The sequence below is a fragment of the Bidens hawaiensis genome, unplaced genomic scaffold (genome assembly GCF_021521415.1).
Source record: "Bidens hawaiensis isolate Kalapana, Puna unplaced genomic scaffold, B.hawaiensis_p1.1 tig00064169_1, whole genome shotgun sequence".
NCBI lineage: Eukaryota > Viridiplantae > Streptophyta > Magnoliopsida > Asterales > Asteraceae > Bidens > Bidens hawaiensis.
This window is the reverse complement of record NW_027506547.1, coordinates 4,738-17,527: the sequence shown is the minus strand read 5'-3', so window position 1 is coordinate 17,527 and position 12,790 is coordinate 4,738. Positions and strand designations below refer to the sequence as shown.

The following is a 12,790-nucleotide window of genomic DNA, read 5'->3' as shown; positions in this document are numbered from 1 at the left end:
AAGTAATTTACACACTTAAAGCATGATGTACATGTGTTAGTAAGGGTAAACTTGTCTTTTAAACACAATCCATTCAATTACAAGTTTGGTCCCTCATCTTTAACCATATTATGTTTTTAATTTAACTTGTAAATTAACTTCCCACCCATAATTTTTAAACGACTATAGCCTTTTCAAACGTTAATATTTTTATAAAAAAATTATACCATAAAAACGATCATTTAATTCTCTTTAATTTGGATATGACATTGTTATAATTTTTACATTTTAAATAAATTAATATGTTACGTAGGGGTGTTCAGTGTCCAATATAAACCGCGAACCAACCGTTCACTACGTTTTGAAAATTTTGAAACCGACCAACAAACCGAAAGTAATATAAGAAAAAGAAAGAAGAAGTCAAACCAATGACGGATTTAAACGATTTCAAGGTTTTAACCGAACCATAAATACTTATATTTGTTACGTTATTAACAAGTTCAAACACCCGCTGCATCGCGCGGGCACCCGTCTAGTAATATCAAATAAATCCTTGTTTATTTTCTAACACGGGCATGGGTGGGTAGTGAGGATGAGTCAGGTTTTATCATGAACCGGTTCGTGTTTAAAATGGGCCCATGTTGGTTAACCCATGGACTCAATACCGGTTTGGAAGTAGCCGGATCAGGTTACCGATTTAGAAGCAAGAAGTTGCAGCCCGATTAAACTGGTTTGGATCAAGTTGAGACCAGTTTAGGACAAAAAACATTGTTTGCTTTTTTTCTTTTTTTATATGCTTTTTAAATTGGGTCAGGTCCTAAATCTGTTTGAAGGAATCGGATTATGAATTGGTCATAGGTCAATAAACACTTTTGAAATTAAATAAGAAATCTAAAACACCCTCCAAATAATGGGATCCATCGTGTATGAAACTTTTGGCCTAGTCTATTGGGTTCCAATCTCTTTCGAATCAATGGATTTACTCTAGTTATTAACTAGGGTTTTACCCGGTGCGATGCGTCGGGCAGGTCGGTATAAACCTAAGTGTTGTCGGTCACGGGCGTTGTAGTGATAAGTCGACGCGAATTCGACCGGTTTCGGTGTCGTGCATTATGATATCGTAACTAAAAACCAAAAATATATCAAAAAACTATAAAAATTATTGTGGACCAATGGGTGGCGTCGGTCAGTAAAACCCGGACGTTGGAAAGACTCGAGCGTTGAGACGGTGAGTGTACGCAAATTCGACATGTTTCTGTCACGTTCGTTACGGTACCAGAGCTAAAACAAAAAAAAACATTGGCATTCAGTTGGTTTTTGTTGCATGCGTTACAGAACCAAAATTTAAAATAAAATGCGGCGAGTCTACATGCGTTTGGTCGGTTTTCGTCACGTTCGTTAGGATATCGAAATTAAAAAAACAAAATTTGGCATTTGGTCAATTTTCGTTACGGTACCAGAGCGAAAAAACCGATAATGTAAAATTGAGGTGCACGAATGGGGTGGTGTCTGTCGGTAAACTCGAGCGTTGTCGGCCTCAAACGTTGAGGCGATGAGTCTAGGAGGAATCAGTCGGTTTCTATCACGTTTTTTACGGTACCAGATTTCAATCTAACGAAAAACCACAAAATTGATGTTTGGTCGTCTTCCGTTATTTCGTTATGATACTATAACTAAAACAACGAAAAACAATAACAAAAAACATAAAAGAAATTGAGAAAAAAAAACATAGAAAAAAACAAAATAATTGACAAGTATTGTGCCGTCAAGTGGCCCAATCTGCAGGGCTTAGCGTCACCAAACTTATCAATTATTATATATAATAATTACTAGCAATGTTACCTGCGCGTTGCAGCGGTGTTTGTGTCGCTACAGATATCATTTTTATTGTTTCATAAGCTTCTAAAATGTTAGTTTTCGGTAGATTAAAAGAGTTGGGTTGTTGTTAATTGAGTTAGTCGGCCATTATATCCGACCTTGCAACAGGGACGTTGATTTATTTTAAATTTTTTTGGTTGTATAGTAGTTTTAGAGTTTCCCTTTTTTATAGTTAGAAAGCGTCTAATTGAAACGCAAAACCTTGAATATATGTTATGAAGAAAATCAACCAAAAATTATAGATCAAAACACATTTTAAAAACATGGATAAGTATGAACATTTTGATGAAAAACAATAAATAGTATATAAACTATGGTACTTGCTCATCATATGTTTAAACTTCCTCTTAAAAACATAAACTTTTACCCATTTTTCTGTGTTCAACAAATTACGCTAAAATAAAAGTGTTTCAATTAATTAATGTTATCTTTTGCTCCAATTGCGCCCACACACAAAAAAAAACTTTGAATTTTAGTGCAAAATGGTTCAATTAATTTATGTACTTATATGCGATTATGTAATAAATCAAACAAATTTACAATTAACGAATAATTATTAATATTACTAATTGATAACATAACCAAAATAAAATTGCACAACTATCATGTAAATATATCAAATATAAAATAATTAAGAAAACACTAAAATCTCATTTTCCTAAAGCGTTCCCGTCCACATTTCCCTGCCTCCCTGTTCCCCGTTGTTTTCCAGGCGAAAGTATTCCGGCCATGTCCATTTCTTTCGGTGATGCGTGTTGGCATATACACAAATCATCGAAAAATACGCCACCGGAATACTTTCGTCTAAAAAATTATATGTGTCCGAAAGACTCTCGCCTGAAAAATGACAGGGTAGCGGTTTCGTTGGAAAAATTAGATATGTCAGCCACCTATCTCCATAACCCTCCGTTCCGACTTCCGATCACCCAAACCAGAAGAAATCTAGTGCATCGTCACCGCGACACCGCTTCCACCGTCGTGTCGCATCCATCATCCATCACCGGAGGCGATGAACGAAACCGACGTTCACGATTTGTGCGAAGAACGCAGATTATGCCGCAGCGTCTAAACTAAACATTTAGAATGTTAAGAGTGAATTTGGCCGGGGTGTACAAGGTTATATATATAGCGTATGAAACGGTTGGGGGTAATGGTTGTGACGGTTACCTTGTTCATGGATTTCGTATCATGACGGTTGGATTTAGTAGTATTGTATTATATTATATGTTAATAGACTCTAAATAAATAGTAAATTGTAAGAAAGTTTATATTATTATGTTAATGGGCTCAAAATAATAAGTGGCCTGCGTGAGGATTGTAAAATTTAAAATTTTTAAAAATAAAGGTATGTTATTATAGAAAAAATGTTGCCTTGAATTCTAAATATAGTAGATAGAATGTCAATCGTACTAAAAAATTCATAAAACTAAATTTTATGATGTTGGTATTGCCATGGTCTAAAATACACATCTTCATGAATTATTATGTTGTCCTACTATTAGTACGTACTAGTTCAAAACCGGATATCCGAACCTTTTGGATAGTGATTTTCACTATCCGAATCCGAATCCGAATCCGAATATCCGAAAATAAAAAAGAAAAAAAGAAAAAGCTGGTGCCGCCGTGAGAGTGACGGATCTGTGGCAGGTTGGAGACGGAGACAAGTCGGAGGCGGATGACTGGCTGCCGCCGTGACTGTGTGAGAGAAAGAGGCGCCGCAACTATGTGAGAGAAAGTGACGGAGACGGGGCTGTGACCGGCGCGGCGACGGCAAGGGTTAGTGTGAGAGAGGTGTGTCTGTGTTGTCTATTATCAGTTATCACATTTGTGTGATTAGGTAGTGTTTATATTATTATATATAATATAAAATAAAAATACCGGATAATTCGGATATTCGAAAAATCAGAAAACTACTATTCGAATCCGAATCCGAATTTTCGAATATCCGGGATTCGGATATCCGAATTTTCGGATAGTTCGGATACGGATAGTCGGATAATTCGGATACGGATTCGGATTCGGATTCGGATTCGGATAGTTTTGAACACCCCTGGTACGTACCCGATCTCTCTTATCACTAGACCTACCACAAGTCAGTTTAACACGTTATCTAGCTAGTTTAGTCTAAACACTACGAAAATAGTATCAAATGATACAACACCATAGATATATGTGTATAACAATTCACTTCATCGTATATATTAACGTACACAAACCACAACCAAACATATGAAAGTACATCAACAAACCCTGCTTTGCCGTATCACACACCCAAGTACAAAGCATATTATTATAGCATCATGCATGCATGTATATATACATGATACATGATAATACGTATATATATTCAACATCACACATGCATGGAAAGATCACTAGTGACTCCCTGGTAACTTCTCCTTGATCTTGTCCATCAGTCCTTTCTTCTCATGTCCTTCCTCTCCAGCTACATGTCCATATCCACCACCGCCTACGGTGGCGGTGTCTGAAGTCTTGTGCTCATCTCCGCCATGACCGCCGCCGGGTAGCTTCTCTTTGATCTTCTCCGCCACACCTTTCTTCTTCCTTCTGCCTCCCTCTCCATCAGACTCCGACTACACACACAATATTCACAAGCTCACAACAGTTGTTAAGTTAAGTATGACTTGAAATTGGCTTTAGAGCATTCCCAACAGCTTCTCTATCTCTATCTCTATAATTACGCTAAAAAACATTACATTTTCTCTCTCATATACAATTAAATAATATTTTTTACCGCTTTATCCTTAGCTTTTCTCCCTCTTTCACTCACAACCACTTACAATTCGCTAAAATTTTTTAGAGATTTCTCTCATAAAAATTTTAGAAGACCTGCTGAGAATGCTCTTATAATATAGCTACACCATGCTCATTAATTTGATTTTGTATCATAAAACGCCGTTTTGAAAAAACAAATAAAACTTTGAAAATTATTGGTCACAATGACTGTTTGAACAATTAATATCTAGACGGCCGTTGTGATCATACGAAATTAAACTTAGTTTGAAATTTATTGATCAAAACGATCATTTGATCAACATCGGACAAGTGTTATGAGCATGAACAGTCAAATTTTGAATTTTTTTTGTCAAAGTGACCATCCAACCTCTATTTGGATGCATGTTTGAAATAGTGTGAGATTAGATGTCAGGCGGTGTGTATAACTGATTTCTTACTAATTTACATGACTTACAGAGCTAGAACTTCCACTCCCGGAACGGTGGAGGATCCCTCCGGTGCCACCATGTTTCCCTTCTTCATGACCATGACCACCTCCCGTTCCGATAGTGGCTCCGGTGCCTCCAATGTCATGACCAACGGTGGTGGAGTGGATGTTGGTTCCCGTACCTCCTATTTCATGGCCAGTGGTGGTGGAATGGAGTTGGTTGTGGTTGCCCTCTTCCTTCCTGTATTGTTCGCCTCCGTATTGAGCCATTAGTGATATGATGAGACAAAGTATACAACCGAAATATAACTGTTTTAACTTATGAGGAAATAAGTTGATGAGAAATAAGATGGGAGTAACGGGGGTTTATATAAGGAGAAAATGGCTGATGAAACGATGGTACGTGGAAGATTGAAGATGCATGGCATGGAAACAACCGTACACGTGCACAAGGAGTTAGGTCGACATAAAGAAATGTCGGCTGAGAATGATGTGGAGTTTTTTTTTTTTTTTTGAATGTTTAAGCTTGCCTGCTACTATTTACAATAAACCGTCATTGCCAGGGATCGAACCCTGGACCTCTCACCCAAAGGCCTAAGCTTTTACTATCCCACCAAAATGGAGATGGCTAGTTTTGTTGATAAGGATTTGGATTTTATGAAAACTACGTACACTAGTAATGTGATAATCAATTTGTATTCATTTAGAGGCCATACTACTCATGACTCATGAGAACCTCTATCTTATTAAATTACTTAAAATAAATATAAGTACCTTTAGAAGTTTATGAAATTTTAACAATTGGACGGCAGGGATCTTATCTTACATTTGTACCTAACAATGATCATGGATGCTTCCAATTCCTCAAATAGTTCAACCAAATATCTTGGTCGTCCACTCGTCCTCATATCAATTACAAGAAAATTTTTAAAAATTGTCAATAGTCGTATCAAATACAACTCATTTCTAATTTTTTGCCAAGCAGAAAACGCTACATTAGCTCAGTCGGCTGAGATGGCGAAAACTTAAGCACCACTTTTTGACTCTGAAAATCATAAAAAGATTTTTTTTTTGAAAGGAGGGCTAAATTACAAGGATTAATCACTTGGGGGCTCGAACAATATTTTTTTCAAAAGAGAGGTTGCCTTCATTTGTAATGGCGGGGAGTTTTAATAATATAGGGGTGTCGGAGTTAGTCAGAGAGAGATGACTGCAAAAGTATCTCTCCTCCTTTTCTAAAAGATGGGAGTCTGAAAAAGTTCTCCCCTCCGTTTGTAACGGCGGGGAGTTGCAAAAGGTGGAGGAGACTTTCTTTTAAAAGCTAAAAATTTGAAAACAATATTACTCATACAAAAGGTGGAGGAGACTTTATTTAAAATTATTCATACAACGTTGTGGTTCAAGATTTTAAAAGCTAAAAATTTGAAAACAATATTACAAAACAGTTTTTTTGTAAACTTCGCGTATATTTCTTTAATCACCATACGTGATTTTCTTAACTAAATTTTTCTTGACTAATTTCTTTTACGTGAGAACTTTCCAACACATGAAACGAGGTCTACAATGAGGTTCATACATGAGGGATATATGTCTTCAAAGGAGGTGATTCAAGATTTTGTGACTGAAATTTAAACACAATAGTACGAAATAGGTTTTGTAGAACTTCAAATTTCAAAATAGCATTAGCCCCCAAAACATTTGTATAAAAAAACATTTTGCATACTAGATCCCCTACATTACAAATGTTGGGGAGATAACTTTTTCAGACTCCCCTCCGTTATAAAGGCAGGGGAGATACTTTTGCAGTCCCCCGCAATTAAGAATTGAGGGGAGATACCTCGTACATGTAAAAGTTCTTATATTCTCTGACTAACTCCGACACCCCTATATTATTAAAACTCCCCGCTATTACAAATGGAGGCAACCCACCTTTTGAAACAAAATATTTTTCCAGCCCCCAAGTGATTAATCTTCATAATTTAACCCCTCTTTCAAAAAATGTACCGAGGGGTTGACCATTCAAACAACCAGAGAGCGACACAAGTCAAATATACATTTATTTTTAGCCGTCCTCGGAACCCAAAAGCGTGAGGAAAGCCTTAATTAGCCAGCATCCAAGAAGTGTTGGCTGCTTCTATAACTTGACTAATTGTTTTATTTTATCAGTTCATTTGTTCTATCGGATAACTTATAAATAAATATGAATATAGATAAACATATATCCGACTTAAACTAAAATGGGGAACTAATTGATTTTTTAAGTTAAAAAATATAGAAACTGAAATAATAAAATATAAAAGTTGCAATAGTTAGTGAATTAGTATATTGGATAAACCGGAAGGAGAAACTAATAAAATATAAAAGTTGCAATAGTTAGTGAATTAGTATATTGGATAAACCGGAAGGAGAAACTAAATAAAAAATGTATGAATATTTAAAAAGCGATTCAACCAACCAACTGATCAAAAGCATCGGTTCAATCACATGTCCACTCTTACCATGATGTAAAGGTAGTATCAAGGTGTTGGATAAATATTCGTCTTTTCAAGTGATGAGAAGCGAGGGCTTAAGTCTTGCGATTAAGAAAAAAATGATGTAATTAAGATGTGGATTTTGAGAATGCGTGAGTTAGTTGATGTTTTGATAAAAATAAATAAGAAGAGAATATATAATGAGAAAGACATTACATTAGGAGCCATTTAATATAAAGTTCTAAATTTAGCATTTAAAATATTCAAATTTGAAATAAACAATTTAATGAAATTAAAGACAAATTAATATGCAAATTTAGTCAGTAATTGATTAAAATGTTTTCTTTTTTTTTTTAAAAGAATGATTGGTGGAAATCTTTATTCTTTAGTGTTAAAATCGACGTCTTAAATGATGAAATTCGGGTTTGACAATTGGGTGATTGTCTAGGACATTTGCCACCTGATGCAGTTCATCGAAACCTTTCCATCTAGTGCTTATGAGACTCGTAACTCCATTCATAATTAACCTATGTTATGCAATTTAAATGTTCCTCTTTCTACCTGTTTTCCCTTGTCTAGCAAGTCCAAGACTTCAAATTATAAGACTCGGCTAACTCTCTGATAGGTTTGTATCACGCCAGTACCCTGCATGTGCTTCGCTTCTTTATGTATATGATCCAGATTCAAGATTAAAATTGGTCATAGACTCATAGTTTATTAGTTGTGGTCCAATTTATCGTTTACCCTTTTCTAAAAATTCTTGTAAACCTATATTTTCGTTATGCGTATATTATTAGATGTTCAAAAGGCAAAAATAATTCAAGTCAATTCATTAAAACATGAATCGCCTATATATTTATTTTGATGATTTAGTTTCCAAGGAGATTTAGAACTAATTAAATGCTTCTTAATTAATTATTGTTATTGTTAAGTTTCACATATTATAGTAATGTTGATGCCATGTAGAAACCCTTTTCTAAGAATTTAACTATGTCTCTAGTCTTTTAAATAACTTTTAATTGTTTAGTTATATGTGAATTAATGAAATCTATGATTCAATCATTTTTACAATCAAAACATAGTCAATTACAACCATCAAATTTAAGAGACCGAGGCTTCGAATGGGAGAATTTGTGTCCAAAATTTGGACAGAATGTGTACAGTTGTTTTAACTTTTTTTTTTTAAATTCTTTTTGCATATTTTACTATGACAACTATGATAGATGCAGATGAATAAAAGTTGCACTTGTTTAAAGTTGGATAATCTTTTGACTCGCTTGTTTTCATCCAATTGCTTTAATATGATCTTGCTAAATTTTTTTATCAGTTTTGTATAATTAAAAGGTAACTTTTTACTATTGGAATTTTAATTAAATCAAATATATCACGAGAAATTTATAAACTTAACTTTTGTAAAATACGATGTATGCACTAATTGCCTTAGCCTTAAAGACCCCTTGTTGTGGGCACTAAAGGGAGGTGGCATGACTTTAAAGCCCTTTAACACCACGTTGAGACGATATGGGAGGGGCTTCGATACATTACCAGGCGGTAAAGGAATGTCATCAACACATGATGGGGATCAGAGTTCAAATGAGTGAGGGTTTAACACAGAACCATGACACTTTGACTTGAGTTTTAAACTTTTAAACCACAATAACCAGCATAAGTGTTCAATTTGTTATGTATCACATTCAACGAAAACACCATCAGATGCCTACCAATTTGGTGGGATCGCATTGCACATGACTAGTACAAAAGACAAAAATGCATGATCTTAGAAGTTAGATGCCTACCAATTTGGTGGGATCTCATTGCACATGACTAGAACAAAAGACAAAAATGCATGACTTTACAGAATAAATAGGTGTTGAGACTTGAGAGGATAAAGGAAAGATGATTGAGAGAGTGTTAACATGGGGATATATGTTAATCATGATTTAAGAAAGAAATGAGAAAGAGAGTTTCTTTTAACTTTTTTTTTTGAAGGAATACTATTTTTTTATTTATTTTTTTTAACTAAAATAGGAGACGGGGATAAACTAATTACCAAAATAGGTTTTTTTTCCTGAAATTATTACGATATTAATTAACAAGTTCTATGTTACTCATGTTTGTCTATTGTTCATACTATTGCTACCCCTACCCCTTCTAAAACTTATTGTACAACTTGCTATATAATAGCGTATAACTTTTGCCAACTCATCCTTTCTTTTCGACAATCGCACTACGTGTTCTTCAACTTTACTATTACTAAATTGCAATCCATTCACTTTTCCTTCTATAGCTTATTGTTATGGAGTTATATTTTAAACTTCTGTGTGACGACTAGAATGCTTCTAAGTTAAGCCTTCTGATTTGGTAATAAATGAATTCAAGTGTTGTGATATGCACAGAAGCCTTAGGGTTACAACTAAATAACTCTGACATATGGCTAAAGAGACAGCCAAAAAGGGATCTTCCATGTATAATCCTGCATAATCTCGAATGTTTTCAGTTCTGATACATAGACCAAATAAGACAATGCAAGCAAAAGTTCCTAGATTCATGAAGATATAGAATAACGTATAAGTTATCATGCTTGCGAATCCATCATTTGAGTCTCCAACAATTATTCCAATAATTACATATCCGATTTGCCCTATGGACGAATATGCAAGCATATGTTTCATGCTTATTTGAGTAATAGCAATGAGATTCTCCAATATCATGCTAAGAATAGCTAGGATTTTCAGAATAAGATGTCATTCGTTTGATGAGAAATAAAAAAAGAATATTGAAAATTCGAGTGGCTGAGATTACAAGAACAAGGTTCTTTCACAAGGCTACAAGTATTAGGTTATTAGTACAAGTTATGGGAATATTCAAATGAGCCTGCTATTTATAGTAGCCCTACACGACAGAGTATTCAATATCTAGACTAGAGATTTCCGTGCAAAATAACCGTGGTTGATGTCTAGAAGTGTCTAGCCATATATATATCCGGCAATGTAAGCTATTTTTTTAACGGTATATTTGTTAGGACTACATACAATTGTAAGGCACTTATATGATCGTATAAGAATGCAGAATTTGTCAGCTTTTCGCAGCCCTTGTCGGCTGTCCAGGAACATTCCATACGATAGTATGACAGCTATACGATCATATGAGTTCTTTTTTTTAACAACCATCAACTTTGAAGAAGACTGTATGAATTATGAACTTTGGGTGTGTGAGTTTTTTAAACAACTAGCAACTATACGATCTTTTTTTAGGGTGTGTGAGTTTTGAGAAAGGGTATAACTTTTTTGAGAAATTAATACAGACATAATTTTAAAAAAATAGACGTGATCGGTTGTGAACACTGATAGTTGTTATAGAATTCGTTATCGTTATCGTCATCGCCAAAAATAGACATCAATCACGTTGGTTTGGTTGTGAATGAATGAGAAAAAACTTCTCATTCGTGTTTATATATTAAAACCGGTAGAATATTATATTACACCCGAAATATTGTGTCGTGTCAAATAATACACTGAATATTATATCACGTCCGGAATATTGTATCGTGTCATTGCGTAAAACAAAGATAAGTATGTACGGAATATTATATCATATTTCATTTAGCAACCATATCCATATACTATCACAAATCTAAACGGCTAAATACACCCGGCTCAATCAATTAAGGTTTTTGTTTATTTTTTCTATACGCTCGTATGGGAGTCATACTATCGTATGACTTCCAGTCAACCTCTGTATGGCTGCACGCTCAGTGTGCTTTTGTTGTACTTTTATCACGCGGGGTTCCATACGATCATATAACTCCTATACGATCGTATTTAGCGTGTGTGAGTTTTGAGAGATGATGTACAAATATCATCACCCATTTTTTATTGTTTGAAAATGTTGATACCCTTATAGAATCTGAAGGTTCTCAACAAGTCAACCATATAGAGTAGCTTTAATTTTGTTGCTGCAACAACGCTATCAGCTTTGTCTCAAAACAGTGGTCACTGTCATGGGCGCTTTAGATATAGGTCGGTTTGAAATACAAAATACATTTCGACTTAGTTTTAGGTTTCATGTATCAGCCAAAACATGATGATTATGACCAAGGTTACGAGTCAAAACATTGGCTACGAATACTTTGTATTATGTCGGTTGGAAAAAAAAAAATACTAACGGGTCATTTTGCCTTAGCTTCAAGTTTTGGGTATCACACAATTTAGTCAGAAAACCAAGATGTGTTGCACTTAGAGAATGCATATGATCTACCAGTTAAGTATTGCCGTTTTGCAACAGTTGATTCCTCATAGTGTTTACAGAATTGTATACGCTTTACATGAACTTTATGGTTATTTTTTGGCTTGTTTCTTTATTACTATGGACTATGGTCGTCTTTGTCTTCTGCTTTGTTATGAGGGTCATCAACACGTTTTCAGTTATCTGTGTTAATACTATGGAATGTGATATCTTTAATGATTTTTTTATACAATATCCATTGCTAAGGTTTGTGAGATGGATTTGTAGGGAAATCATGTGCTTCGTGCGTATAGAGCATATATCAAATGTCTGCAAAGATAATTATTAATAGCTATAATTGCAAATAATAAGTTGAAAATAAAATGATAAAATGTTTTAAAAAAATATTTATACATGCAAATGAGTAAATTATAAAATCAGCACACTAACATTCTGCTAACTGAAATCACAAAGTCTATATTTAAACATGTTTAAAACAGCTGGAATCCACCTATGTCACAAACGTCTTTTGTCAATCCAATGTTCCCAACAGTTCAAGAGCATGTCAATAGATATTATGTCATACATACTATACTTGAACCGAAAGGTAGCATTATTCTAATCTCCTAATATTGTAAACTACAGGCTAAGAGCATTGCCAGCTAAAGGCCTCCCACAGTCAACAGAGAACAATGCTACAGTTCAAATTTCAACAACTGCTTAGTATCTCTTCTGCAACTAATACGGTCCTAAACACATTATGTAAAACTGTTAGTTACCACATGCCACTAATCACTATGAGAGAAATCGAGTGAAAATCAAACATAAATCTATGATAATTATTATATCAAAATTTACTTGACAAAAAATTAAGATTTTCATGATAAAAAAAATACGAATTATTTTCAACCAAAAACTGATCACTAGAATTACTAAAATTAAGCTTTTACTAAAAAAAAAAGAAAAATATTATTTTTAAAACATGAAAACAAAAGTTATGTCAACACACTTCAAATCTCCACCTCGTACCTTACACTTTTGTTTGTCGTTTCAA

The 12,790-nt window shown here is 34.4% G+C and overlaps 1 protein-coding gene across 1 annotated transcript; it reads right to left on the bottom strand.

Moving 5' to 3' along the window:
• Nucleotides 1–4,045: 4,045 nt before the first annotated feature.
• LOC143618144 (uncharacterized) lies at nucleotides 4,046–5,469 on the bottom strand. The gene is made up of 2 exons (XM_077090457.1): nucleotides 5,069–5,469; nucleotides 4,046–4,451 (listed from the first exon to the last, which is right to left on the bottom strand). The coding sequence occupies exons 1-2, from the start codon at nucleotides 5,309–5,311 to the stop codon at nucleotides 4,233–4,235; spliced, it is 462 nt and encodes a 153-aa protein (XP_076946572.1). The 5' UTR covers nucleotides 5,312–5,469; the 3' UTR covers nucleotides 4,046–4,232.
• Between the last annotated feature and the right edge of the window lie 7,321 nt (nucleotides 5,470–12,790).

Coding starts and splice junctions, on each gene's coding strand:
- LOC143618144 (XM_077090457.1), bottom strand. CDS start 5,311: ATGGCTCAATACGGAGGCGAACAATACAGGAAGGAAGAGGGCAACCAC. Junction 4,452..5,068: donor GGAGTGGAAGTTCTAGCTCT/GTAAGTCATGTA, acceptor TTGTGTGTGTAG/TCGGAGTCTGATGGAGAGGG.